Raw genomic sequence first — 27952 nt, 5'->3', positions numbered from 1 at the left:
ATTAATCTTTTTAGTCACATAGCACTACTATTATTCTGAACACTATTGTATAAACGGATTAAATTCTGATTGTAGAGAGGTTAAATGTGTTTTAGGACCTTTGCCTTTTCTCTTGTTTATTAATGACATATGTGAATCTTGTAAAATGCTGAGCTTTTTGTTGTTTGCAGATAATAACTAGTATATATTAGTCAGGAAGCAATCTGTTGAAAATAACAGAAGTAACAGGGGAAGAAATGACAAAAGTAAGAAACTGGTTTAATGAAAATAAGTTGGCTTTAAACTGGGATAAAACAAACAATATGATTTTTGGCAATCGAAGGAAGAATGATGATGTGAAAATTACCACTGATGGACATAATATTGAAAGAGTTACTGAAGTTAAGTTTCTTGATGTTGTGTTGGATGAGAAATTAAACTGGAAAGCCCACATAGATTACACAACAAAGAAAGTTAGTGAAAGCATCGTTATCTTATCTAAAGTAAAAGATTTGTTTGAATATAATTCCTTGTGTATGTTGTACTGCTCGATGATTCTCCCATACTTCAGTTACTGTGCTGAGGTCTGGGGAAATACATATAGCAGTACCACTAAACCACTGTTTTTGCTACAAAAGAGAGCGATTAGAATAGTCAACAAAAAAGGTTACAGAGAGCATACTAACAATCTGTTTACTGCAGCCAATCAGTTAAAATTTAAAGATATTGTTGACTCAAAAATTGCAATTATGTGGAAAGCAAAGAATGGTCTTTTACCAGAGGAAGTCCAAAATGTATTCAGTTTTGCTACACAGGCGATTGGCCATAGAAATATAACTTTCCAATTACGTACTCACAAACTACTATGAAACAAAAGTGTCCCTCTGTGTACGGAGTTAAGCTTTGGAATGCACTGACTCGAGAAATTATATGTTGTACAAAAGTTCACAAGTTCAAAAAACTAATAAAGAAAATTATGAGAGAATACAGTAAACTAGAAAAAAATGAATACAGCTCCTGAATTGTGAATGTGGATGCTGAAATGGTGAATAATCAGTTGATGTTGATGATGTCTGTTCGATGTTTGGTGGCTTGATGAGGGAGCGGTGTTGAGATGAAATTGAAGTAACAAGTGGATCTCTGTCTATTTTGTTTTTTATTTTGTTACAAGGAACACAAAATACAAGATTGATCTTCCTTCTGTTCCTATTTGTTCATGATGTGTATTTATGGAGGATGAGAAAGAATGAAATGCCATGACATGAGTATGAACAAATAAACATTATTATTATTATTATTATTATTATTATATTTAATGTTCAAACTGATAAACTATTGTTTTGTGCAATTATTTGCTCATTTTGAAATGGATGCCTGCAATATGTTTCAAAAAAGCTGGGACAGTGGTATGTTTACCACTGTGTTACATCACCTTTCCTTCTATCAACACTCAATAAGCGTTTGGGAACTGAGGACACTAATTATTGAAGCTTTGTAGGTGGAATTCTTTCACATTCTTGCTTGATGTACGACTTCAGTTGTTCAACAGTCCGGGGTCTTCGTTGTCGTATTTTGCGCTTGATAATGTGCCACACATTTTCAATGGGCAACAGGTCTGGGCTACAAGCAGGTCAGTCTAGTACCAGCACTCTTACTACAAAGCCACACTGTTGTAACGCGTGCCTTGGCACTGTCTTGCTGAAATAAGCAGGGACGTCCCCGAAAAAGATGTTGCTTGGATGGCAAGTGTTGCTCCAAAACCTGGATGTACCTTTCCGCATTGATGGTGCCATCACAGATGTGTAAGCTGCACATGCCATGGGCACTAACACACCCCATACCATCACAGATGCTGGCTTTTGAACTTTGCACTGGTAACAATCTGGATGGTCTTTCTCCTCTTTTGTCCGGAGGACACGGCGTCCATGATTTTCAAAAAAAAATTGAAATGTAGACTCAGACCACAGCACACTTTTCCATTTTGCGCCTGTCCATTTCAAATGAGCTCGGGCCCAGAGAAGGTGGTGGAGTTTCTGGATGTTGCTGATGTATGGCTTTTGATTTGTGTGGTAGAGTTTTAACTTGCACTTGTAGATGTAGCAACAAACTGTGTTAACTGACAACGGTTTTCTGAAGTGTTCCTGAGCCCATGTGGTAAGATCCTTTACACAATGATGTTGGTTTTTAATGCAGTGACGCCTGAATGATCGAAGATCATGGGCATTCAATGTTGGTTTTCGGCCTTGCCGCTTACATGTAGAAAGTTCTCCAGATTCTCTGACTCTTCTGATTATATTATGGACTGTAGATGATGGAATCCCTAAATTCCTTGCAACTGAACGTTGAGAAACACTGTTCTTAAATTGTTGGACTATTTTTTCACGCAGTTGTTCAAAGTTGTGATCCTCACCCCATCTTTGCTTGTTAAGGGCTGATCCTTTTGGGGATGCTCCTTTTTATACGCAATCATGATACTCACCTGTGAAATGTTCCAAACAGGTGCATTCATGTTTGCTGCCCCTGTACCAGCTTTTTTGAAATGTGTTGCAGACATCCATTTCAAAATGAGCAAATATTTGCACAAACACAAAAAGCTCTATCAGTTAGAACATTCAATATCTTGTCTATGGGGTGTATTCAATTGATTAAAGGTTGAAGAGGATTTGCAAATCATTGTATTGTTTTTATTTACATTTTGCACAATGTCCCAACTTCATTGCAATTGGGGTTATATGTAGGAAGGAAGGAAGGCTAGATGGACAGACAGAATTAAATTATTTTTTGTCTTGTGTTCCACTGCTAATTTTACTATGTTTTACTACTAGTCTTACACACCTCTCTGCAGCTTCTCTCCCCCTGCCATCCCCTCATTACCCCATCCCCGTAGAGACGGTGCCTGCTCCCAGACCACCAATAACCAGTAAAAATCTATTTAAGCATAAAAATTCAAAAAGAAAAAAATAATATAGCACCTTCAACTGCACCACAGACTAAAACAGTTAAATGTGGTCTATTAAACATTAGATCTCTCTCTTCTAAGTCCCTGTTAGTAAATGATATAATAATTGATCAACATATTGATTTATTCTGCCTTACAGAAACCTGGTTACAGCAGGATGAATATGTTAGTTTAAATGAGTCAACACCCCCGAGTCACACTAACTGCCAGAACGCTCGTAGCACGGGCCGAGGCAGAGGATTAGCAGCAATCTTCCATTCCAGCTTATTAATTAATCAAAAACCCAGACAGAGCTTTAATTCATTTGAAAGCTTGACTCTTAGTCTTGTCCATCCAAATTGGAATGTTGTGTGTTGGGGGGTGTGGCTGGATAGTTTGGTGTTCTTTTCTTTTCTTTGCTCTTCAGGTGGCATGGAAACTGATTTGTCTGTGGAGAAGGTGCTGGCTGAAGAGTCCTCACCCTCATCAACATCATGTGTAGCACCTGTGACTGGTGCTCACATGCAACCTTAAAGACTTTCAGCTGAAGCAGATAATTGGATGGCGTTCTGCATTTAAGTCGTGTGATTCAAGCAGAACTGCCGGGAACTCGACCTTGTGATGTTCGTTTGTGAGACGCTGAGGACCGCGCCTGGGTTTGACACATCAAGCCCGTGAAGCAAGGAAGGGTGAGGACACATGCTGTCAGCACACATTAAAGGTGATTGAGTGTTTGATTAATTGTTGATAGTAACTTGGTGTTTTGTTGCACAGTATACTTGAGTTGTGATGAGAATTGTGCAGCTTGCTTCTCACTGCTGTGGCGTGCGGATAAGTGATCCTCCACCTGTTGTGAGAAGCTGCTCATTTGCATAAAGTTAAAAAAGATACAGACCTGAATGTGTTGCTGATAGCGTGTGTCTTTTGAAAGATATTGTTGTAACTGCTGACTTACCTCACCTCTTCTTTGCTTCACAGAGAGTCAGTTTGTCGTGTCCACCTGGGGGGTGTTTGGCGGTGGTAGTGAGTCCAGGAGCGCCGGGCTTTGATCCTTGCGGGCGCTGGAGAGCGTGCCAACAGTCACTCCACCAAAAGGACGCTATTTTTGTTTTTACACTTTTTATGCACAGCGGGTGTAATAAATATATTGTTTTTGGAACCGCTTTTCTGGTTATTTGTAGCGCTGGGTTCCGTCTGACGCAGATCCGCTCCTCAACCCGCGTCGACACATAACATGGAAGTCCCAAAAACCAGTTTTATTTGTTGTTATCTATCATCCACCTGGTCGTTACTGTGAGTTTCTCTGTGAATTTTCAGACCTTTTGTCTGACTTAGTGCTTGGCTCAGATAAGATAATTATAGTGGGCGATTTTAACATCCACACAGATGCTGAGAATGACAGCCTCAACACTGCATTTAATCTATTATTAGACTCAATTGGCTTTGCTCAAAATGTAAATGAGTCCACCCACCACTTTAATCATATCTTAGATCTTGTTCTGACTTATGGTATGGAAATTGAAGACTTAACAGTATTCCCTGAAAACTCCCTTCTGTCTGATCATTTCTTAATAACATTTACATTTACTCTGATGGACTACCCAGCAGTGGGGAATAAGTTTCATTACACTAGAAGTCTTTCAGAAAGCGCTGTAACTAGGTTTAAGGATATGATTCCTTCTTTATGTTCTCTAATGCCATATACCAACACAGTGCAGAGTAGCTACCTAAACTCTGTAAGTGAGATAGAGTATCTCGTCAATAGTTTTACATCCTCATTGAAGACAACTTTGGATGCTGTAGCTCCTCTGAAAAAGAGAGCCTTAAATCAGAAGTGCCTGACTCCGTGGTATAACTCACAAACTCGCAGCTTAAAGCAGATAACCCGTAAGTTGGAGAGGAAATGGCATCTCACTAATTTAGAAGATCTTCACTTAGCCTGGAAAAAGAGTCTGTTGCTCTATAAAAAAGCCCTCCGTAAAGCTAGGACATCTTACTACTCATCACTAATTGAAGAAAATAAGAACAACCACAGGTTTCTTTTAAGCACTGTAGCCAGGCTGACCAAGAGTCAGAGCTCTATTGAGCCGAGTATTCCTTTAACTTTAACTAGTAATGACTTCATGACTTTCTTTGCTAATAAAATTTTAACTATTAGAGAAAAAATTAATCATAACCATCCCAAAGACGTATCGTTATCTTTGGCTGCTTTCAGTGATGCCGGTATTTGGTTAGACGCTTTCTCTCCGATTGTTCTGTCTGAGTTATTTTCATTAGTTACTTCCTCCAAACCATCAACATGTCTATCAGACCCCATTCCTACCAGGCTGCTCAAGGAAGCCCTACCATTAATTAATGCTTCGATCTTAAATATGATCAATCTATCTTTATTAGTTGGCTATGTACCACAGGCTTTTAAGGTGGCAGTAATTAAACCATTACTTAAAAAGCCATCACTTGACCCAGCTATCTTAACTAATTATAGGCCAATCTCCAACCTTCCTTTTCTCTCAAAAATTCTTGAAAGGGTAGTTGTAAAACAGCTAACTGATCATCTGCAGAGGAATGGTCTATTTGAAGAGTTTCAGTCAGGTTTTAGAATTCATCATAGTACAGAAACAGCATTAGTGAAGGTTACAAAATGATCTTCTTATGGCCTCAGACAGTGGACTCATTTCTGTGCTTGTTCTGTTAGACCTCAGTGCTGCTTTTGATACTGTTGACCATAAAATTTTATTACAGAGATTAGAGCATGCCATAGGTATTAAAGACACTGCGCTGCGGTGGTTTGAATCATATTTATCTAATAGATTACAATTTGTTCATGTAAATGGGGAATCTTCTTCACAGATTAAGGTTAATTATGGAGTTCCACAAGGTTCTGTGCTAGGACCAATTTTATTCACTTTATACATGTTTCCCTTAGGCAGTATTATTAGACGGCATTACTTACATTTTCATTGTTACGCAGATGATACCCAGCTTTATCTATCCATGAAGCCAGAGGACACACACCAATTAGCTAAACTGCAGGATTGTCTTACAAACATAAAGACATGGATGACCTCTAATTTCCTGCTTTTAAACTCAGATAAAACTGAAGTTATTGTACTTGGCCCCACAAATCTTAGAAACATGGTGTCTAACCATATCCTTACTCTGGATGGCATTACCCTGACCTCTAGTAATGCTGTGAGAAATCTTGGAGTCATTTTTGATCAGGATATGTCATTCAATGCGCATATTAAACAAATATGTAGGACTGCTTTTTTACATTTGCGCAATATCTCTAAAATTAGAAAGGTCTTGTCTCAGAGTGATGCTGAAAAACTAATTAATGCATTTATTTCCTCTAGGCTGGAATATTGTAATTCATTATTATCAGGTTGTCCTAAAAGTTCCCTGAAAAGCCTTCAGTTAATTCAAAATGCTGCAGCTAGAGTACTGACAGGGACTAGAAGGAGAGAGCATATCTCAACCATATTGGCCTCTCTTCATTGGCTTCCTGTTAATTCTAGAATAGAATTTAAAATTCTTCTTCTTACTTATAAGGTTTTGAATAATCAGGTCCCATTTTATCTTAGGGACTTCATAGTACCATATCACCCCAATAGAGCGCTTCGCTCTCAGACTGCAGGCTTACTTGTAGTTCCTAGGGTTTGTAAGAGTAGAATGGGAGGCAGAGCCTTCAGCTTTCAGGCTCCTCTCCTGTGGAACCAGCTCCCAATTCAGATCAGGGAGACAGACACCCTCTCTACTTTTAAGATTAGACTTAAAACTTTCCTTTTTGCTAAAGCTTATAGTTAGGGCTGGATCAGGTGACCCTGAATCATCCCTTAGTTATGCTGCTATAGACTTAGACTGCTGGGGGGTTCCCATGATGCACTGAGTGTTTCTTTCTCTTTTTGCTCTGTATGCACCACTCTGCATTTAATCATTAGTGATTGATCTCTGCTCCCCTCCACAGCATGTCTTTTTCCTGGTTCTCTCCCTCAGCCCCAACCAGTCCCAGCAGAAGACTGCCCCTCCCTGAGCCTGGTTCTGCTGGAGGTTTCTTCCTGTTAAAAGGGAGTTTTTCCTTCCCACTGTTGCCAAGTGCTTGCTCACAGGGGGTCGTTTTGACCGTTGGGGTTTTTCCGTAATTATTGTATGGCCTTGCCTTACAATATAAAGCGCCTTGGGGCAACTGTTTGTTGTGATTTGGCGCTATATAAATAAAATTGATTGATTGATGTTAAACACTTTGTGGCATTTGTTTGAAAGAGTCACATAAATTAAATGATTCTTAATATCAAAACTAGTTGACCTATTTTGTTCACACAGAGATGGACACAGGCCAGAATACACAAAGACACACATATATAATAATAATAGCAGCATATAATACTTGCATGGCTGACGTCATACTTGACTAGTCGTTCTCACTGTGTTTTGTACACTAACACTACCTCTAACCTTAGTGACATGAAATTTGGGGTTCCACAGGGGTCTGTCTTAGGCCCCCTGCTTTTCTCCCTTTATATAGCACCCCTTGGGCACATATTGCGACGTTCTGAAATTACCTTTCACTGCTATGCAGATGATACTCAGTTTTCCATGCCGATAACTGCTGGTAATCTCGTTCACATAAAATCCTTAGAAGAATGCCTTGCAGCAGTGAGAAGTTGGATGTCTAGAAACTTCCTACTTTAAACTCTGATAAGACTGAAATGATGGTTCTTGGTCCAGTGAGACATCGGCATCAATTTGACCAGTTAACGCTCAGCCTCGGTTCGTGTGTCATACATCACACTGACAAAGTGAGGAACCTTGGGGTAATTTTTGATCCTTCGTTGTCCTTTGACCTCCACATTAGAAATATTACTAGGACTGCTTTCTTCCACCTGCGAAATATAGCGAAGATTCGTCCCATCCTGTCTATGGCTGATGCTGAGACCCTGATCCATGCATTTATCTCTTCTAGATTGGACTACTGCAATGTTCTATTTTCTGGTTTACCGCAGTCTAGCATTAGGGGTCTCCAATTGGTTCAAAATGCTGCAGCCAGACTTTTGACATGAAGCAGAAAGTTCGACCACATTACACCCATTTTGGCATCCCTTCACTGGCTTCCTGTCCCAGTGAGATCAGATTTTAAGGTTCTGCTACTAACCTATAAAATTATTCATGGACTGGCACCTCCCTACCTAGCTGACCTAATTAAACATTACATACCGGCCCGGGGCTTTACGTTCTCAGGGTGCAGGACTACTTTGTGTCCCTAAGGTGAATAAGAAGTCTGCGGGTCACAGAGCTTTCTCTTATCGTGCCCATGTTCTGTGGAATGATCTCCCTGCGTCAATAAACAGTCAGATTCAGTGGAGACTTTCAAGTCCAGACTTAAGACGCACTTATTTTCCCTTTCATATGGCTAGCATACTGGTACAGTTTTGTTTTACGCTTTTTACTCTTTTAATTCATTTATTAGTAACTGGAGCGGGCCGCGGCCTCAACTTTACCTAAATTCTGTGTCTTTTAGTTAAGTTGTAGGGCTAGTGGCCGGCAATCGACTTAGTATTTCTCTGTTTTTCTTGTTGTTTAATGCTGGCAAATTATACAGTATTTTTTGTCTTTCTGATGCCTGATTCTGTTTTTTCTCTCTGTTTAAGGTGCAGCTCCATCCAGAGATAGGAGTTGTATTTGTGTTGGCGATCCTCCTGTCCTGTGCGCCAATAGCATTTCTTGTATATTCGTCCATGAATTGTTCTGTGAATTGTTCTGTAATTTATGTTTGTAGCATGGCCCAAGCAGAGGGTCACCCCTTTGAGTCTGGTCTGCTTGAGGTTTCTTCCTCAGAGGGAGTTTTTCCTTACCACTGTTGCTCTGGGGGTTGGTAAGGTTAGACCTTACCTGTGTGAAGCACTTTGAGGCAACTCTGTTGTGATTTGGCGCTATATAAATTAAAATAAATTGAAATAAATTGAAAAATTTAAATAATAGCAGCAAACATGAAATAGTAGCTAAAATGTATACTCCTAAAAGAATGTGTGCAGTTTGAACTTTATTTTTTTTTTAACTGACTGTTCAAATGGCTCCTGAGGGAAGCCAGAACATGACCAGTGGCCCACAGGTACTTTGAATTTGACAATGCTGACATAAATGTCGGGCAGCAGACACCACACACTTGAAAATACATACTGGTCACAAAGTGAACATGTTGGCCAACATGTGTTGATGACAGTCGGTTGCAGCTAAGAGATTTACTTTGGTTCAGGTCCCCTCATAATGTGAATAAAAGTGGATATTCTCCACTGAAGAGATCCATATTTATGATGCTACTATATAATCTCCTATGCTCATTAACAGATTAACAAAATCACCCCATTTGTGAGAAAATATCCATAGTTACTTCAGAAACTTGTGTTTTTGGCTTGCCCTTCAAATAGAAAGATTGTACAATGTGCGTACCGGAAAGATTGAGGAGTCTTTTGCCAAATCCACAATGTCAGGTTCTTCTTCAAACATGCTGTTCTCAATCATGTTTCGAGGCAGGTTGGCTCGCTCTGCAGCACAAAAGAAGAGAAACAACACAGATGATCGCCATGAAGGAAAATGGCACAAGAAAGAAAAAGTGAGCAAGAGAGCAGAATCAAAATGATTATGGAAATTTGAAAGTGTGCAGGACATTGGCCTACATGCTTGTTTTGTTTTATATTATACTTGCAATAAACATCATGACAGCAAAAACATATATTTGGCACTGGCTTCACAAGCAGTATAAAGAACACTTAAACTTAAATCTCACTGAAGCTCAGTTTACCTTTGGTAAATATGACTGACTGTCTACTTCCTGCTTCTTTCACAGTGTGAGACAGCCACCCTGAACTGTTGAACAGCAGTTCCTGTACAACTTAACCGCACTTAGCTATAACAAAAAAACATGTTCACAGCCAAGAAAACACAAATGCTAAAAATAAAATAAAACCATCACATGGTCAATGGCAATGCCATAACAGGTGAGTAAACGCCACATTCCTGCAAACTAATCAGTGTGTGTGCATCATTAGATAAAGCCCAACGTCTTGTCTTGGAAACCCATGTTATATTCCTGTAGTCATTCTTGAAACAATCTGGGTCATCTTCCACTTCCAAGTTTAATAACTAATGAATGGAGCATAATTTTGAAATAATAGCTTTACTAAGTAAAAACAATGCATTTTATGGTGTTGGCAATCATTAATATGAATAAGAAACACTCAGCAAACACACAACTACCTATTGTTGATCAGGTTTTTCATAATTACAGCTGATGCATAAAAAAAGTATTTCAAAATATTGTAATATTTAATTTTAAGTCTGAGTCACTCACTGTTTATGCAGTATAAATACCCTGAAACGTTGTTTGGTTCAAATAAGCACAACTACAATCGTGAGAGATGGCCGACTTGACAGCTGTCCAGAACAAGGACGGTAAACCACAGAAGGGCATTGCTGAAAGGGCTGGTTGTTAGAGAGCAATGTATCAAAGCATCTTCATTTTAAGTTGACTGGAAGGGACAAGTGTGGTAGAAAAAGATGCAGAAGCAACAGCGATGACTATAGCCTTGAGAACACTGTAAAGCAAAGCTGATTTTCAGACTTCACAAGAATTGGACAACGGGTGAGGATAGTGCGTCAAGAGCTACCACTCATCGTCGTGTCCAGGAAATGGGCTACAAGTGTCGCATCCATAGTGTGAAGGCACTCCTGAACCAGAGACAATGGCCCTGTTTACATGCACATACAAATCCGGTTGCTATCTGATTATTGGCTGTTATATGATTATTAAGTGGTCGTGTAAATGACAAAATCCAATATGCTTTATCCAAAAAGGACCGTTATCTGATTATGACAAATAGGATTTAAGACACCTGGATTTCTCCCCAAACCTCCAATGTCTTCAGTACATGTAAACTATTAACTAGATTTATTTTGTTGTTTTACATCTGTGCATGTGTAAAAGTAGTTGTCACACTTGCAGAGGTTCAGCGGGATTACCTGCTGTCTCATCGGGCCTCATAACATCCTTCATCAGATCACAAAGTTCAGAGAGTCCGCTGTGTGTCCAAAAACAATTTGACAGGATACCCAAGCGTCCTTGAATGGCCTTGTGTTTCAGTGTTCTAAAAACAAACAAAAAAAAATCTTCGCGATCTATGCAGTTTATAGACGAATATATTAAAGTTGAGCAGAGTTTCCTAAAACCATGAAGTCATATTTTGAGAGTGAGGGCATTCAACACTGTAAACCTCTGCACAGAGACAGAGAGAGTGCGCACACTTTTTTTCCCAGTAGGAGCTGCCCTTTCTTCTTTCTCCACTTCCAAAGAAATCCAACGAATGAACTGAAACCACGTAAGCCTGGTTTTTCCAATTATCGGATTACTGAAGTGCATCTAAATGCGCGAACAGATTATTACAGTTATCTGATTACTAACAGTTATCTGATTATTATGGTCACGTAAACTGGGCCAATGCCAGAAGCACCTGAACTGGGCTAAGGAGAAAAAGAACTGTACTGTTGCTCAGTGGTCAAAAGTCTTCTTTTCAGATTGAAGTCAATTTTGCATTTCATTTGTAAATCAAGGTCCCAGAGTCTGGAGCAAGAGTAGAGAGGCTTGAAGTCCAATTTGCTTGAAGTCTTTTGTGAAGTTTCCAGTCAGTGATGGTTTTGGTATCATGTCATATGCTGGTTTTGGTCCATTGTGTTTTATCAAGTCCAAAGACAACACAGCCATCTACCAGAAGATTCTAGAGCACTTCATGCTTCTATCTCCTGACAAAATTTATGGAGATGCTGATTTCGTTTTCCAAGGACTTGACACCTGCCCACAGTGCCAAAAATACTTTGCTGACCATGATAAATGGACTGCATTTATCTAGCACTTTTCCATCTGCATCAGACACTCAAAGTGCTTTACATTTATGCCTCATATTCACCCATTCACACAAAACACACTCGCACACCGATGTCAGGACTCTGCCATGCAAGGTGCTCACAACACACCAGGAGCAACTAAGGGATTAAGGACCTTAACCAAGGGCCCTTAGTGATTTTCCAGTCAGGGTGGGGTTTGAATTGAGGATGCTCGGGTCTCAAGCCCAACACTTAACCACTAGACCATCACCTCACCATGTTATTACTGTAAATGATCGGCTTAACAACTCGCCTGACCTGAACTCCATACACAATCTATGGGATATTGTCAAAAGGAAGATGAAAGACACCAGACCCAAAAACAAGCTGAAGGCCACTATCAAATCAAATCAAATCAATTTTATTTATATAGCGCCAAATCACAACAAATAGTTGCCCCAAGACGCTTTATATTGTAAGGCAAGGCCATACAATAATTACGGAAAAACCCCAACGGTCAAAACGACCCCCTGTGAGCAAGCACTTGGCAACAGCGGGAAGGAAAAACTCCCTTTTAACAGGAAGAAACCTCGAGCAGAACCAGGCTCAGGGAGGGGCAGTCTTCTGCTGGGACTGGTTGGGGCTGAGGGAGAGAACCAGGAAAAAGACATGCTGTGGAGGGGAGCAGAGATCAATCACCAATGATTAAATGCAGAGTGGTGTATACAGAGCAAAAAGAGAAAGAAACACTCAGAGCATCATGGAAACCCCCCAGCAGTCTAAGTCTATAGCAGCATAACTAAGGGATGGTTCAGGGTCACCTGATCCAGCCCTAACTATAAGATTTAGCAAAAAGGAAAGTTTTAAGCCTAATCTTAAAAGTAGAGAGGGTGTCTGTCTCCCTGATCTGAATTGGGAGCTGGTTCCACAGGAGAGGAGCCTGAAAGCTGAAGGCTCTGCCTCCCATTCTACTCTTACAAACCCTAGGAACTACAAGTAAGCCTGCAGTCTGAGAGCAAAGTGCTCTATTGGGGTGATATGGTACTATGAGGTCCCTAAGATAAGATGGGACCTGATTATTCAAAACCTTATAAGTAAGAAGAAGAATTTTAAATTCTATTCTAGAATTAACAGGAAGCCAATGAAGAGAGGCCAATATGGGTGAGATATGCTCTCTCCTTCTAGTCCCTGTTAGCACTCTAGCTGCAGCATTTTGAATTAACTGAAGGCTTTTCAGGGAACTTTTAGGACAACCTGGTAATAATGAATTACAATAGTCCAGCCTAGAGGAAATAAATGCATGAATTAGTTTTTCAGCATCACTCTGAGACAAGACCTTTCTAATTTTAGAGATATTGCGCAAATGCAAAAAAGCAGTCCTACATATTTGTTTAATATGCGCATTGAATGACATATCCTGATCAAAAATGACTCCAAGATTTCTCACAGTATTACTAGAGGTCAGGGTAATGCCATCCAGAGTAAGGATCTGGTTAGACACCATGTTTCTAAGATTTGTGGGGCCAAGTACAATAACTTCAGTTTTATCTGAGTTTAAAAGCAGGAAATTAGAGGTCATCCATGTCTTTATGTCTGTAAGACAATCCTGCAGTTTAGCTAATTGGTGTGTGTCCTCTGGCTTCATGGATAGATAAAGCTGGGTATCATCTGCGTAACAATGAAAATTTAAGCAATGCCGTCTAATAATAATGCCTAAGGGAAACATGTATAAAGTGAATAAAATTGGTCCTAGCACAGAACCTTGTGGAACTCCATAATTAACCTTAGTCTGTGAAGAAGATTCCCCATTTACATGAACAAATTGTAATCTATTAGATAAATATGATTCAAACCACCGCAGCGCAGTGCCTTTAATACCTATGGCATGCTCTAATCTCTGTAATAAAATTTTATGGTCAACAGTATCAAAAGCAGCACTGAGGTCTAACAGAACAAGCACAGAGATGAGTCCACTGTCTGAGGCCATAAGAAGATCATTTGTAACCTTCACTAATGCTGTTTCTGTACTATGATGAATTCTAAAACCTGACTGAAACTCTTCAAATAGACCATTCCTCTGCAGATGATCAGTTAGCTGTTTTACAACTACCCTTTCAAGAATTTTTGAGAGAAAAGGAAGGTTGGAGATTAGCCTATAATTAGCTAAGATAGCTGGGTCAAGTGATGGCTTTTTAAGTAATGGTTTAATTACTGCCACCTTAAAAAAGCCTGTGGTACATAGCCAACTAATAAAGATAGATTGATCATATTTAAGATCGAAGCATTAATTAATGGTAGGGCTTCCTTGAGCAGCCTGGTAGGAATGGGGTCTAATAGACATGTTGATGGTTTGGAGGAAGTAACTAATGAAAATAACTCAGACAGAACAATCGGAGAGAAAGAGTCTAACCAAATACCGGCATCACTGAAAGCAGCCAAAGATAACGATACGTCTTTGGGATGGTTATGAGTAATTTTTTCTCTAATAGTTAAAATTTTATTAGCAAAGAAAGTCATGAAGTCATTACTAGTTAAAGTTAAAGGAATACTCGGCTCAACAGAGCTCTGACTCTTTGTCAGCCTGGCTACAGTGCTGAAAAGAAACCTGGGGTTGTTCTTATTTTCTTCAATTAGTGATGAATAGTAAGATGTCCTAGCTTTACGGAGGGCTTTTTTAATAGAGCAACAGACTCTTTTTCCAGGCTAAGTGAAGATCTTCTAAATTAGTGAGATGCCATTTCCTCTCCAACTTACAGGTTATCTGCTTTAAGCTGCGAGTTTGTGAGTTATACCACGGAGTCAGGCACTTCTGATTTAAAGCTCTCTTTTTCAGAGGAGCTACAGCATCTAAAGTTGTCTTCAATGAGGATGTAAAACTACTGACAAGATACTCTATTTCACATACAGAGTTTAGGTAGCTACTCTGCACTGTGTTGGTATATGGCATTAGAGAACATAAAGAAGGAATCATATCCTTAAACCTAGTTACAGCGCTTTCTGAAAGACTTCTAGTGTAATGAAACTTATTCCCCACTGCTGGGTAGTCCATCAGAGTAAATGTAAATGTTATTAAGAAATGATCAGACAGAAGGGAGTTTTCAGGGAATACTGTTAAGTCTTCAATTTCCATACCATAAGTCAGAACAAGATCTAAGATATGATTAAAGTGGTGGGTGGACTCATTTACATTTTGAGCAAAGCCAATTGAGTCTAATAATAGATTAAATGCAGTGTTGAGACTGTCATTCTCAGCATCTGTGTGGATGTTAAAATTGCCCACTATAATTATCTTATCTCAGCTAAGCACTAAGTCAGACAAAAGGTCTGAAAATTCATAGAGAAACTCACAGTAACGACCAGGTGGACGACAGATAATAACAAATAAAACTGGTTTTTGGGACTTCCAATTTGGATGGACAAGACTAAGAGTCAAGCTTTCAAATGAATTAAAGCTCTGTCTGGGTTTTTGATTAATTAATAAGCTGGAATGGAAGATTACTGCTAATCCTCCCCCTCGGCCCGTGCTACGAGCATTCTGGCACTTAGTGTGACTCGTGGGTGTTGACTCATTTAAACTAACATATTCATCCTGCTGTAACAAGGTTTCTGTAAGGCAGAATAAATCAATATGTTGATCAATTATTATATCATTTACTAACAGGGACATAGAAGAGAGAGACTAATGTTTAATAGACCACATTTAACTGTTTTAGTCTGTCTGTGGTGCAGTTGAAGGTGTTATATTATTTTTTCTTTTTGAATTTTTATGCTTAAATAGATTTTTGCTGGTTATTGGTGGTCTGAGAGCAGGCATCGTCTCTACGGGGATGGAGTAATGAGGGGATGGCAGGGGGAGAGAAGCTGCAGAGAGGTGTGTAAGACTACAACTCTGCTTCCTGGTCCCAACCCTGGATAGTCACGGTTTGGAGGATTTAAGAAAATTGGCCAGATTTCTAGAAATGAGAGCTGCTCCATCCAAAGTGGGATGGATGCCGTCTCTCCTAACAAGACCAGGTTTTCCCCAGAAGCTTTGCCAATTATCTATGAAGCCCACCTCATTTTTTGGACACCACTCAGACAGCCAGCAATTCAAGGAGAACATGCGGCTAAACATGTCACTCCCGGTCCGATTGGGGAGGGGCCCAGAGAAAACTACAGAGTCCGACATTGTTTTTGCAAAGTTACACACTGATTCAATGTTAATTTTAGTGACCTCCGATTGGCGTAACCGGGTGTCATTACTGGCGACGTGAATTACAATCTTACCAAATTTACGCTTAGCCTTAGCCAGCAGTTTCAAATTTCCTTCAATGTCGCCTGCTCTGGCCCCCGGAAGACAATTGACTATGGTTGCTGGTGTCGTTAACTTCACATTTCTCAAAACAGAGTCGCCAATAACCAGTTTGATCCTCGGCAGGTGTGTCGCCAAGTGGGGAAAAACAGTTAGAAATGTGAACAGGTTGGCGGTGTACACGGGGCTTCTGTTTAGGGCTACGCTTCCTCCTCACAGTCACCCAGTTGGCCTGCTTTCCCGGCTGCTCGGGATCTGCCGGAGGGGAACTAACGGCGGCTAAGCTACCTTGGTCCGCACCGACTACAGGGGCCTGGCTAGCTGTAGGATTTTCCAAGGTGCGGAGCCGAGTCTCCAATTCGCCCAGCCTGGCCTCCAAAGCTACGAATAAGCTACACTTATTACAAGTACCATTACTGCGAAAGGAGGCCGAGGAATAACTAAACATTTCACACCCAGAGCAGAAAAGTGCGGGAGAGACAGGAGAAGCCGCCATGCTAAACCGGCTAAGAGCTAGTAGCTGCGCTAAGCTAGCAGATTCCTAAAAACACACAAAGTGAATAATGTAGTAATACTATCAAAACAACTTGATGTTCCAGAACACTTCAGCAGTGCCAGACCCACACTGAAGCAGTATTCATTGAAAAGAAGCCCCAACCAAGTATTGACAGCACTTTTGAGAAGTTTGACATTTCTGTATTATAAATCATTTTAGATGTTTTGGGAGAGATCTTATGAAATATTCTTATATTTTAAACACACATTTTCTACTTTTTGGAGCTGTAGGATGTAATTATCACAATTTAAAAATTCTTGAAACAGTTTATAAATATTAAGTCAAGAATATATAAAATTTTCACTTTATGAATAACTGAGAAGAAAATTGAACTTTTTCACAATATTCTAATATTTTGAGATTCAATTTGTTTTTAATATATCCATGACATATTATTGACCTCATAGACACAGCTCTTTCTAAATCAGCTCATGGATTTCAAACTTTATTGTTTTTGTGCAATGGTTGGACACCATATCAGGATGTGCATGAAGGAAAATAATTCCCATAACTGGACTTCATATGAGAGAGCCAGAGACAGCCAGAAAACAGACCTGTTGAGCGCACTACACAAGCTGACCTGTTTGTTCATTCAGATAGTAATCATAAAAGATTTACTATCACCGATCAACAATACAGGCAAGCAACTACTTGGGAAAGTGGGAGATATCATTTTGTGAGCAATACTCAGCTCTAGTTTTATTTTTTTATTTTATTTTTTTTGCCAACAGAAAATTATATAAAACAATTTATAAACGGTCTTAACAAATCCAAGAGGACATCAAATCAAGGGATGGGGCTAATCCAATCCAATATCGGAATCAGGTTCCGATATCAACGTAATTCACAGATCGGACATTTCCGATACAACCTGTGGAGTTTTCTGATCCAGAGCTACATCTGTGTTTCTGCTGAAACATCTTGCTGGCTGCAGGAAGCTGAACAATCAATGGGTCCCACGATTTACCCCAACTGACTGCATATGAGTAAATTAAGTACTTTTATTTAATGTCAATTGTTTTGTTTTTTTTTGTGGCATTTTGTAAATGCCGAATCGCGCTCCATCGTCACGTACCTCAAAAAAAGAAATCTAACCAGACTAAGCCTTCAAAACACTTTAACATTATGCTGTGTTGCATAACTGTTTTTGCTTTTCCCCAATGGCCAAAAAAGCAAAAGGCACCGGTAGTGGTACTTTCACATTAGTGGAATGTAGTTCAGCTTCCTACAGCAGTGGTGTCCAAAGTATTCCAGAAAGGGCCAAAAAGGTGCAGGTTTTCTTTGCAGCCACTGACTGTAGCAGGTGATTTCACTAACATCACTTTGAGCAGATGGTATGAGTTAATCCAATCCGAATGAAAATGGCGTGTGAGTTCTCACCAGGAATTTTCCAATTTCCATTCCAGGTTTCTCCCTTTTGTGCAGCTAAAATGTGTTGAACTATTCAAATTTGACATGTTCATACAACCCCAATTCCAATAAAGTTGGGACGTTGTGTAAAATGTAAATAAAAACAGAATGCAATGATTTGCAAATCCTCTTCAATCTATATTAAATTGAACACACCACAAAGACAAGATATTCAATGTTCAAACTGATAAACTTTGTTTTTGTGCAAATATTTGCTCATTTTGAAATGGACGCCTGCAACATGTTTCAAAAAAGCTGGGACAGTGGTATGTTTACCACTGTGTTACATCACCTTTCCTTCTAACAACACTCAATAAGCATTTGGGAACTGAGGACACTAATTGTTGAAGTTTTGTAGGTGGAATTCTTTCCCATTCTTGCTTGATGTACAACTTCAGTTGTTCAACAGTCCGGGGTCTCCGTCATCGTATTTTGCGCTTCATAATGCACCACACATTTTCAATGGGCGACAGGTCTGGACTGCAGGCAGGCCAGTCTAGTACCTGCACTCTTTACTACAAAGCCTTGCTGTTGTAACACAGGCAGAATGTGGCTGAGCATTGTCTTGCTGAAATAAGCAGGAATGTCCCTGAAAAAGACGTTGCTTGGATGGCAGCATGTGCTGCTCCAAAACCTGGATGTACCTTTCTGCATTGATGGTGCCATCACTGACGTGTAAGTTGCCCATGCCATGGGCACTAACACACCCCCATACCATCACAGATGCTGGCTTTTGAACTTTGTGCTGGTAACAATCTGGATGTCTTTGTCCTCTTTTGCCCAGAGGACACAACGTCCATGATTTCCATGATTTGAAATGTCGACTCATCAGACCACAGCACACTTTTCCACTTTGTGCCTGTCCATTTCAAATGTGTATGTACGTATATATACATATGTATATTTATGTTTACATTTATATAAATATGTACATATGTAAGTTTATTGATACATAAAAAGACTTTTCCTTTTCTTTCCTCCTTGTTTCCCCCTCTTACATCATTTACATCATTATCACCAGATCAGGGTCGGCAAGTGGGGGTCTGTTGCTCAAAGGTCTCCCCCTTCTGCCAGCAGACTCCAAAACCTTGTCTTTTAATGCAGAGCCTAGGACATTCAGCAAAGGGTGGACCTGTGTCAGGGGGCGACCCCTCTCTGGCAGCAGGTTTACAAAATACTTTGCATCTTTTAATGCACCTCACAAATGACAAATTGGGAAGGAGGGGAAGGGGAAAAAAAAAGAAAATAATGATAAATTAATAAAAAGGTTAAGGTAATTAAATTAATAAAATAAAATGAATGTAGCATAATTGTATATATGTATATGTATTATGTGTATTTTGTGTATGTAAGTTCGCATGTATGTGTGTATATATATATATATATATATATATATATATATATATATATATATATATATATATATATATAGAGAGAGAGAGAGAGAGAGAGAGAGAGAGAGAGAGAGAGAGAGAGAGAGAGAGAGAGAGAGAGAGAATTACCATCGACACACACAAGAATAGTCCTTTTAAATAGTCATTTTCTGAGTAAATGTGGGGAATTTATTGACATATGAAAATGGCTTAAGGAATGACACCAGCAATATCAATAGCAATTAAAAACAATGGTAGTAATAATAATAATAGAAATAAAAACAAAAAAAAAAAATTTTGATTGACAATAATTACTGTCATTATTACTGTCTATTATGGTGGGAATTGTTTTTATCATCATTATTATTATTATTATTATTATAGATACTCATCACTAATATATGATATCAATTACATAGTAATAAAAAAGGAATATTGGTCACACTCGGTAGTCGTAATAACGTAAGGGTATTTGGGGGTGGGATTAAATAAGTTCGTCTTCATCCCACCCCTTTTCGGGTTAAGTGTGCGGGTATGTATGCGTGTATGTTTGTATCTCCTGTTCTTTTCAACCCAATGTGTGTAAATGTAGATGTCAAAGAAATGCTTATTTTGTAAAACTCAAAATAAATGATCAATCAGTCAATATGTATGTATATGTACGTGTATATATGTATATGCATATATGTAGTATGTATGTGTATATATGTATACATGTGTATATGTGTAGGGGTATGTATATGTGTAGGGGTATGTATATGTATGTGTAGGTATAAATGTATGTATGTGTACAAGGGCTGTCCATAAAGTATAGGTCCTTTTTATTTTTTCAAAAACTAGATGGATTTCATTCATATGTTTTTACGTCAGACATGCATGAACCCTCGTGCGCATGCGTGAGTTTTTCCACGCCTGTCGGTGACGTCATTCGCCTGTGAGCACTCCTTGTGAGAGGAGTCGTCCAGCCCCTCGTCGGAATTCCTTTGTCTGAGAAGTTGCTGAGAGACTGGCGCTTTGTTTGATCAAAATTTTTTCTAAACCTGTGAGACACATCGAAGTGGACATGGTTCAAAAAATTAAGCTGGTTTTCAGTGAAAATTTTAACGGCTGATGAGAGATTTTGAGGTGACACTGTCACTTTAAGGACTTCCCACGGTGCGAGACGTCGCGCTGCGCTCTCAGGCGGCGTCATCAGCCTGTTTCAAGCTGAAAACCTCCACATTTCAGGCTCTATTGATCCAGGACGTCGTGAGAGAACAGAGAAGTTTCAGAAGAAGTCGGTTTCAGCATTTTATCCGGATATTCCACTGTTAAAGGAGATTTTTTTAATGAAAGACGTGCGGACGGGTCCGCGCGTCGGGACGCAGCCGACGCGGTGCGGCAGCACAGGAAAAACATCTCCGTGTTGATAACCATTTGTAAAATCCAGGCGGCTTTTGATGGCTTTCAGTGGAGTGAGTATATGAGAAATTGTTTAACAGCTGGACATGTTCCAACTTGTCCTTAAGGCTTCCAACAGAGGTGTTTTTCCTGTGGCGGAGCGTCGCGGCGGCTGCGAGCCGACGCGCGGACCCGTCCGCACGTCTTTCATTAAAAAAATCTCCTTTAACAGTGGAATATCCGGATAAAATGCTGAAACCGACTTCTTCTGAAACTTCTCTGTTCTCTCACGACGTCCTGGATCAATAGAGCCTGAAATGTGGAGGTTTTCAGCTTGAAACAGGCTGATGACGCCGCCTGAGAGCGCTGTGCGACGTCTCGCACTGTGGGAAGTCCTTAAAGCGACAGAATCACCTCAAAATCTCTCATCAGCCGTTAAAATTTTCACTGAAAACCAGCTTAATTTTTCGAACCATGTCCACTTCGATGTGTCTCACAGGTTTAGAAAAAATTTTGATTAAACAAAGCGCCAGTCTCTCAGCAACTTCTCAGACAAAGGAATTCTGACGAGGGGCTGGACGACTCCTCCCACAAGGAGTGCTCACAGGCGAATGACGTCACTGACAGGCGTGGAAAAACTCACGCATGCGCACGAGGGTTCAAGCATGTCTGACGTAAAAACATATGAATGAAATCCATATAGTTTTTGAAAAAGATAAAAAGGACCTATACTTTATGGACAGCCCTCGTATATATATGTAGTGTATATTTATTTGTTAGTGGGTATGTATATAGGTATATATGTGAGTGTGTATATGTGTGTGTATAAGTGTATATATGTATATAATGTGTGTGTATGTATGTACGTATACAGGTATATATGCACGGCCCAAGCAGAGGGTCACCCCCTAGAGCCTGGTCTGCTTGAGGTTTCTTCCTAAGAGGGAGTTTTTTCTCACCACAGTTGCCTAGTGCTTGCTCTGGGGGTCGGCAGGGTTAATACGGAGTGACTTGGGCCAAGTTTGCTGTGATTTGGTGCTTTATACATAACATACTTATACATGAATTGAAATGTAATTGAATATTGAAGTGTATGTCTGTGTTGATATGTAGTGTGTTGTGAATTTGTGTATATGTTGTTATGACTTATAATTGTTGGACTCATTCTAGCAGGGGTGGGCGTTGATAAGCTTTGCTTCTGCCCACACCCTTTCGGACTCACAGGCTTGTTTATATAACATTCATATTATTGGTATGTTTCTGTTCTTTCGGATTTGTGTGTGTGCCGAATAAATCCATTCATTCATTCATTCATTCAATGTGCTCGGGCCCAGAGAAGGTGGTGGTGTTTCTGGATGTTGTTGATGTATGGCTTTCGCTTTCCATGGTAGAGTTTTAACTTGCACTTGTCGATGTAGCGACAAACTCTGTTAACTGATAATGGTTTTCTGAAGTGATCCTGAGCCCACAAGGTAAGATCCTTTACACAATGATCTTGTTTTTTAATGCAGTGCCGCCTGAGGGATCGAAGGTCACAGGCATTCATTGTTGGTTTTTGGCCTTGTCGCTTACATGTAGAAAGTTCTCCAGATTCTCTGAAGCTTCTGACTGACTACTACTATGATTGAATACTATGGACTGTAGATTATGGAATCCCTAAATTCCTTGCAAGTGAACATTGAGAAACGTTCTTAAACTGTTGGACCATTTTTCACGCAGTTGTTCACAAAGTGGTGATCCTCGCCCCATCTTTGCTTGTGAATGACTGAGCCTTTTGGGATGCTCCTTTTATACCCAATCATGACACTCACGTGTTTCCAATTAGGTGTTCTTTGAGCATTCATCAACTTTCCCAGTCTTTTGTTGCCCTGTCCCAACTTTTTTGAAATGTGCTGCAGGCATCCATTTCAAAATGAGCAAATATTTGCACAAAAACAACAAAGTATGTCAGTTTGAACATTAAATATCTTGTCTTTGTGGTGTGTTCAATTGAATATAGGTTGAAGAGGATTTGAAAATTGTTGCATTCTGTTTTTATTTACATTTTACACAATGTCCCAACTTCATTGGAACTGGGGTTGTATTTTAATGTACAACCAGTGCTATTTTCAAATAAACCGAATCAACTGGAACGGGAATGTATTTCTGTGAGTATTTTCGCGTTGATCCGATTGCCTATTGATTCTACAAATATAATACTATCATTGATACAAAGGAAACTATAGCTGTACTTGTACAACTGGAATCAGAGAATGGTTACCATACTCCCAAGAAAAACTGCTCACTGAATCAATTATGAACAACTATGAATCGTTTCAGCTTCAGTAATGCAGCATGTCTACAATAAAAACAGTATAAAAAAAGGCACTTGAAATTCTAATAATGATTTCCCAACTTAGTAATAACAGCGAAGGAATTGTGGTGATATTATTTCTGGCATGTAAAAGCAAGAGGACATGGTTAGTTATACTTGAGTGAGATGTTGGTAACAGTTCCGTGAATTTCTTTACACTTGTACAGTATGTAAACACCACAGTAAAGTACTTTTGATGTAAATGAGGTCCTCTCTCCTGAAAACCAATAGAAAGTCCACCATCACAGTGCTGTAGTTAAACACAAGCCTGCCTTTTGATTCAGAACTTATTTCTGACTGACAACAATAAGGGAAGTACACTACATGTTTTTACTGCCTTTATCTGCTCTATGTGTGACTGATTATGAGTTTGGTGTTAAAAATAAGGAAGTCATAATCAAGAACACAGAAAAATCAAAATCCCTTTTTGAAGAACTATCAAGATTGAGACAAACCTAAAATGAACCAACAATCAGGGGCAGGTGTCCATGTCAATTCCACTTTTAGGTTCTCTGTAGCCTGACTCCAAATCAAAAGTCTAAAAATGATGAATTCCAATTCAATAAACACATATTCCAAGTCCATTTTCACAGCCACTCAGCTTTGTGTATGTTTAATCCTTTCAGATCTCAGAAACTATAGAGAGTGGGTCCTGGTTAGTAATTGGATGAAAGACCTCTTAGGAAAACCAGGGGCTGTGTGTTTTCCTCCCAATAAAACTGGAGTTGTGCCACGACAGCATCAGACATAAAACCTATGCCAGTTCCTAATGCAAGCCTGTACTACATCCGCTGTGGTGAAACTGAACAGAGACAGCCTGAAGACAAACAACAACATTTTCCAAGTCCATGTGTAACAGTAACTGCGTTTACATTGACAGATATCCTGACTTTAATCTGACAAGAATACACTCTGAACAAGACACTTCCATGTGAACAGAATTTTCTGATTACCTTAACCAGAATAAGCTCAGTATCAGAGTAACCGATGACGTTATATTAGAGTGTTGCCAACATTTTGCAACACAAAGACATATGGGATGTAATGTGTGCTAAAGTTTTCTTTTTTTTTGTCTACAGGGTTGCCATGCAGCACCCATGGTAGCTTCAGAATAAGGTGGATGTGACATGTGGCAAAAGCACATGCTCCCAAACCTGACCTGTATTATCAAACTGCAGGAGATCCCAAAAGTATTCACAGTGCTTCACTTTTTCCACATTATGCTACCGCCTTATTCCAAAATGGAGTAAATTCATTTTTCCTCTCAACTCACAAACCCCATAATGACAACATAAAAGTTTATTTTTTATTTTTGCAAATTTATAAAAAAAAAAATAAAAAGCTAAGAAATCAAGTGTTTATAGGTAATCCCATCCTTTGCTCAGTACTTTGCTGATGCACCTTTAGCAGCAATTACAGCGTCAAGTCTTCTTGAATATGATGCCACAAGCTTGGTGCACTCAGGTTGGATGGGGAGTGTCGGTGCACAGCCATTTTCAGATCTCTCCAGAGATGTTCAATCAGATTCAGGTCTGGGCTCTGACTGGACCACTCAAGAACATTCACAGAGTTGTCCTGAAGCAACTCCTTTGATATCTTGACTGTGTGCTTAGCTCACTGTCCTGCTGAACCATTGCTCCAGTCTGGTTCAACCAGGATGTCTCTGTGCATTGCTGCATTCATCTTTCCCTCAATCGTGACTAGTCTCCCAGTTCCTGCCGCTGAAAAAAACCATCCCCACAGCATGATGCTGCCACCACCATGCTTCACTGTAGGAATGGTGCCTGGTTTCCTCCAAACATGATGCCTGTCACTGATGCCAAAGAGTTCAATCTTTGTCTCATCAGAGCAGAGAATTTTGTTTCTCATGGTCTGAGAGTCCTTCAGGTGCCTTTTGACAAACTCCAGGTGGGCTGCCATGTGCCTTTTACTAAGGAGTGGCTTCCTTCTGGCCACTCTTGCCATGTGCCTTTTACTAAGGAGTGGCTTCCTTCTGGCCACTCTACCATACAGGCCTGATTGGTGGATTGCTGCAGAGATGGTTGCCCCTCTGGAAGGATCTCCTCTCTCCACAGCGAAATGCTGGAGCTGCTGGAGCTCTGACAGAGTGACCATCAGTTTCTTGGTTACCTGACTAAGGCCCTTCTCCCCTGATCACTCAGTGTAGACAGGTGGTCAGCTCTAAGAAGAGTCACAGTGGATCCGAACTTCTTCCATTTATGGATGATGGAGGCCACTGTGCTCAGTGGGACCTTCAAAGCAGCAGAAATGTTTCTATACCCTTCCCCAGCTTTGTGCCTCGCGGGAGGGAGGTCACAGTCTAGTGGTTAAGTGTTGGGCGTCAGACCAGAGGATCCCCTGTTCAAATCCCAGCCTGACCGGAAAAATCACTAAGGACCCTTGGGCAAGGTCCTTAATCCCTAGTGTGTAGTGAGTACCTTGCATAGCAGCACCCTCACATCAGGGCTTTGAGCGTCTGAGGTAGATGGAAAGGCGCTATATAAATGCACTCCATTTACTACTGAACATGAATAGGAAACTGTATATGAATTTTCAAAATATGCCATTGCAAGGCAGCAGGCTTTGCACTTGCTGGAGTGCTTTGTCTAGTTTGCAGCTTCTTTTCACAGCTGGAGTCACTTGTTATTTTCATATGATCTGGCAACCGTAAGGGGCAGCATGGTTACCCAAGCAGAACGGTCCGGTTCATTAACATCTGGAGATGCTTCAGGAAGAACATCACCCTTCCAGTACCGGATCCTGATGTGGTCACCAGAGCAAAAACGGGGAAACCCAACAAGAATTAGTCTAAATCTGGCAACCCTGAAGAGCATATTACATCTTACTGTATAAGATAGACATTGCTGAAAAATGCTATTAACTTTAAGCGATTCTGTTCCAGTGTAACTACAGTCACTTGCCCAGTTCCGGATCATTGCCAGTTCCAGATCACTGCTGTAGTATTTGCGCCGCCGTTTCTCGTAATCAGCGCGAATAAGCTAATACTTGGTACCAATGGAAAATCTGATGGTTTGTCTACAAATGACCACAAGCTTGACCGGATCCAGCCATGCTTGTGATCAGCAGAGGAATCAAAACATCCCGGTGTCTGCGGTGTGCGCGCTTTTTCCTCACTCACTCATTCCTGCAAGTCTGAAAGTAACGATCTCTAAGACGTAGCAAAGGTGAGTTACCCATTCAGTGTTTTTGGTTGTAGAGTGGGAAAATACTTACTTACTTGGGTAGAAAATGTCAGTGTGTTATGTCTTGCTGTTTAATTGCTGCACGCAATCTCAGACGCGAAAATTTGCCGGTTGTGGATCACTGAAGCAGCAGCCTCGTGTCAGTACTTGTGAGCCATGTGTATTGTGGGGGTCATCTCAACATCACGAATGGGCATGAATGTGGGGGCTTTTACTTTTTAATTTGGGAGAAATCTCACCTCCACACTTCAGTTTTTGCTCGTAAAAATGTATAACGGTGCCTTTTGAAACTAAGTAAATTCTCATTTAATAAGTATAATTTATATCATTTTGTGTTCAAAACACATTCTCGGACACAGTGGGTATCATTCTGCATTAGAAGGGCTCTAACCAGATGCCAGGAATGCCCCCAAAGTGACACAGTGTCGTGATCCAGAACTGGGAAAAGTGATCCATTTCCGGCAAATATTTGCACCACATATAATGTGGCTTCACACTTTAAGTAGAAGGGCTACACCATCCAGACCTTTTCAGCTAGATAACATCCAAATGCCTAATACAACAATACCCAATAAAGGATATTCAGTTGCATTATGGCTCCGTATAGCGGGACTTTAAAAAAGGTGATCCGGAATTGGGCAACTGTCTGTACCATTTACCACACTGCCTGCACTGAATTGTACAACAGATATTAACATGCCAAAGACATAATTCACAACAAAATCAAGACCAGAAAATAACTCCTGAAAACGACTACTCAAAAATACAAAATCGGTCGCCTAGACAGCAAGTAAGCCACGTACTTTAATTTTGATTCTTCAAAAGCAGACATTTGTATCCTCGGGTGAACATCTGTCTTGTAGCTAAACTATTCATTAGTTATTAGCTGGCCTGCTGTCACTGAATCCTTACCTGTACTGATACTGTCAAATGGATCCATGTTGTCTTCGTGTCCAAAAAATAAAAATGAAAAAAATTAAACAAACTTGACAGACGTAACGTTATCGAGTTGGTCACAACACACCGGAGCCGACCAGCCGTTCAAAAATAAAAACAAATCTATATTCTGACTGAAATGACATTAGCTCCGAAAGAGCTAGCTGTGATTAGCCAACTTCTGACATGTAACACACAGATAACTAACGGTGACTGACGTCTATCATTTTATCGCCGATAATCAGCGGAGACGTCAACATAAAAGCTTAGGATTTGGTCAACTTTACGCTTAACATTAATCAACACACCGCGAATAAACAAATGACACTTTCCTTCCTCTCTCCGAACAGTTGTTGACCGCCTCCATCGTACTAGAACACTGTCATCCTATTGGATGTTACGGGCGAAGGGCGGGGCCACGCGACTCCACGATGAAGGCTGTGGGATTAGATTCTGTGTCTGAAATGTCAAAGCACAACATTGAAGAAAAATTAGCTTTCCTAATGAAATGTAAGGTGCTGATCTGACTGACCACTACAGTAATAAAGGCCTTTCTTCATTGTAGTCACATGAGGTAACTACAATTGCATCAAAAAAGCTTCTCAGTTGTGTGTCCCCTGTAATGACTTCACACAGGGGAAGTTCCCCCTGTTATGATG

The 27952-nt window shown here is 40.1% G+C and overlaps 1 protein-coding gene across 1 annotated transcript in view; it reads right to left on the bottom strand.

The window, feature by feature from the left end:
• The window catches only part of lnpep (leucyl/cystinyl aminopeptidase), a 90914-nt gene extending 63241 nt beyond the window's left edge, over nt 1-27673 (bottom strand). The window contains 2 exon segments of the mRNA XM_034170173.1: nt 9365-9459; nt 27270-27673. Of these exon segments, the coding sequence (XP_034026064.1) occupies nt 9365-9459; nt 27270-27297 (123 nt within the window). The 5' untranslated portion in view covers nt 27298-27673.
• Nucleotides 27674-27952: the final 279 nt, after the last annotated feature.

Source organism: Thalassophryne amazonica, chromosome 5, assembly GCF_902500255.1.
Source record: "Thalassophryne amazonica chromosome 5, fThaAma1.1, whole genome shotgun sequence".
NCBI lineage: Eukaryota > Metazoa > Chordata > Actinopteri > Batrachoidiformes > Batrachoididae > Thalassophryne > Thalassophryne amazonica.
This window is presented reverse-complemented; position numbering and strand designations above follow the sequence as displayed.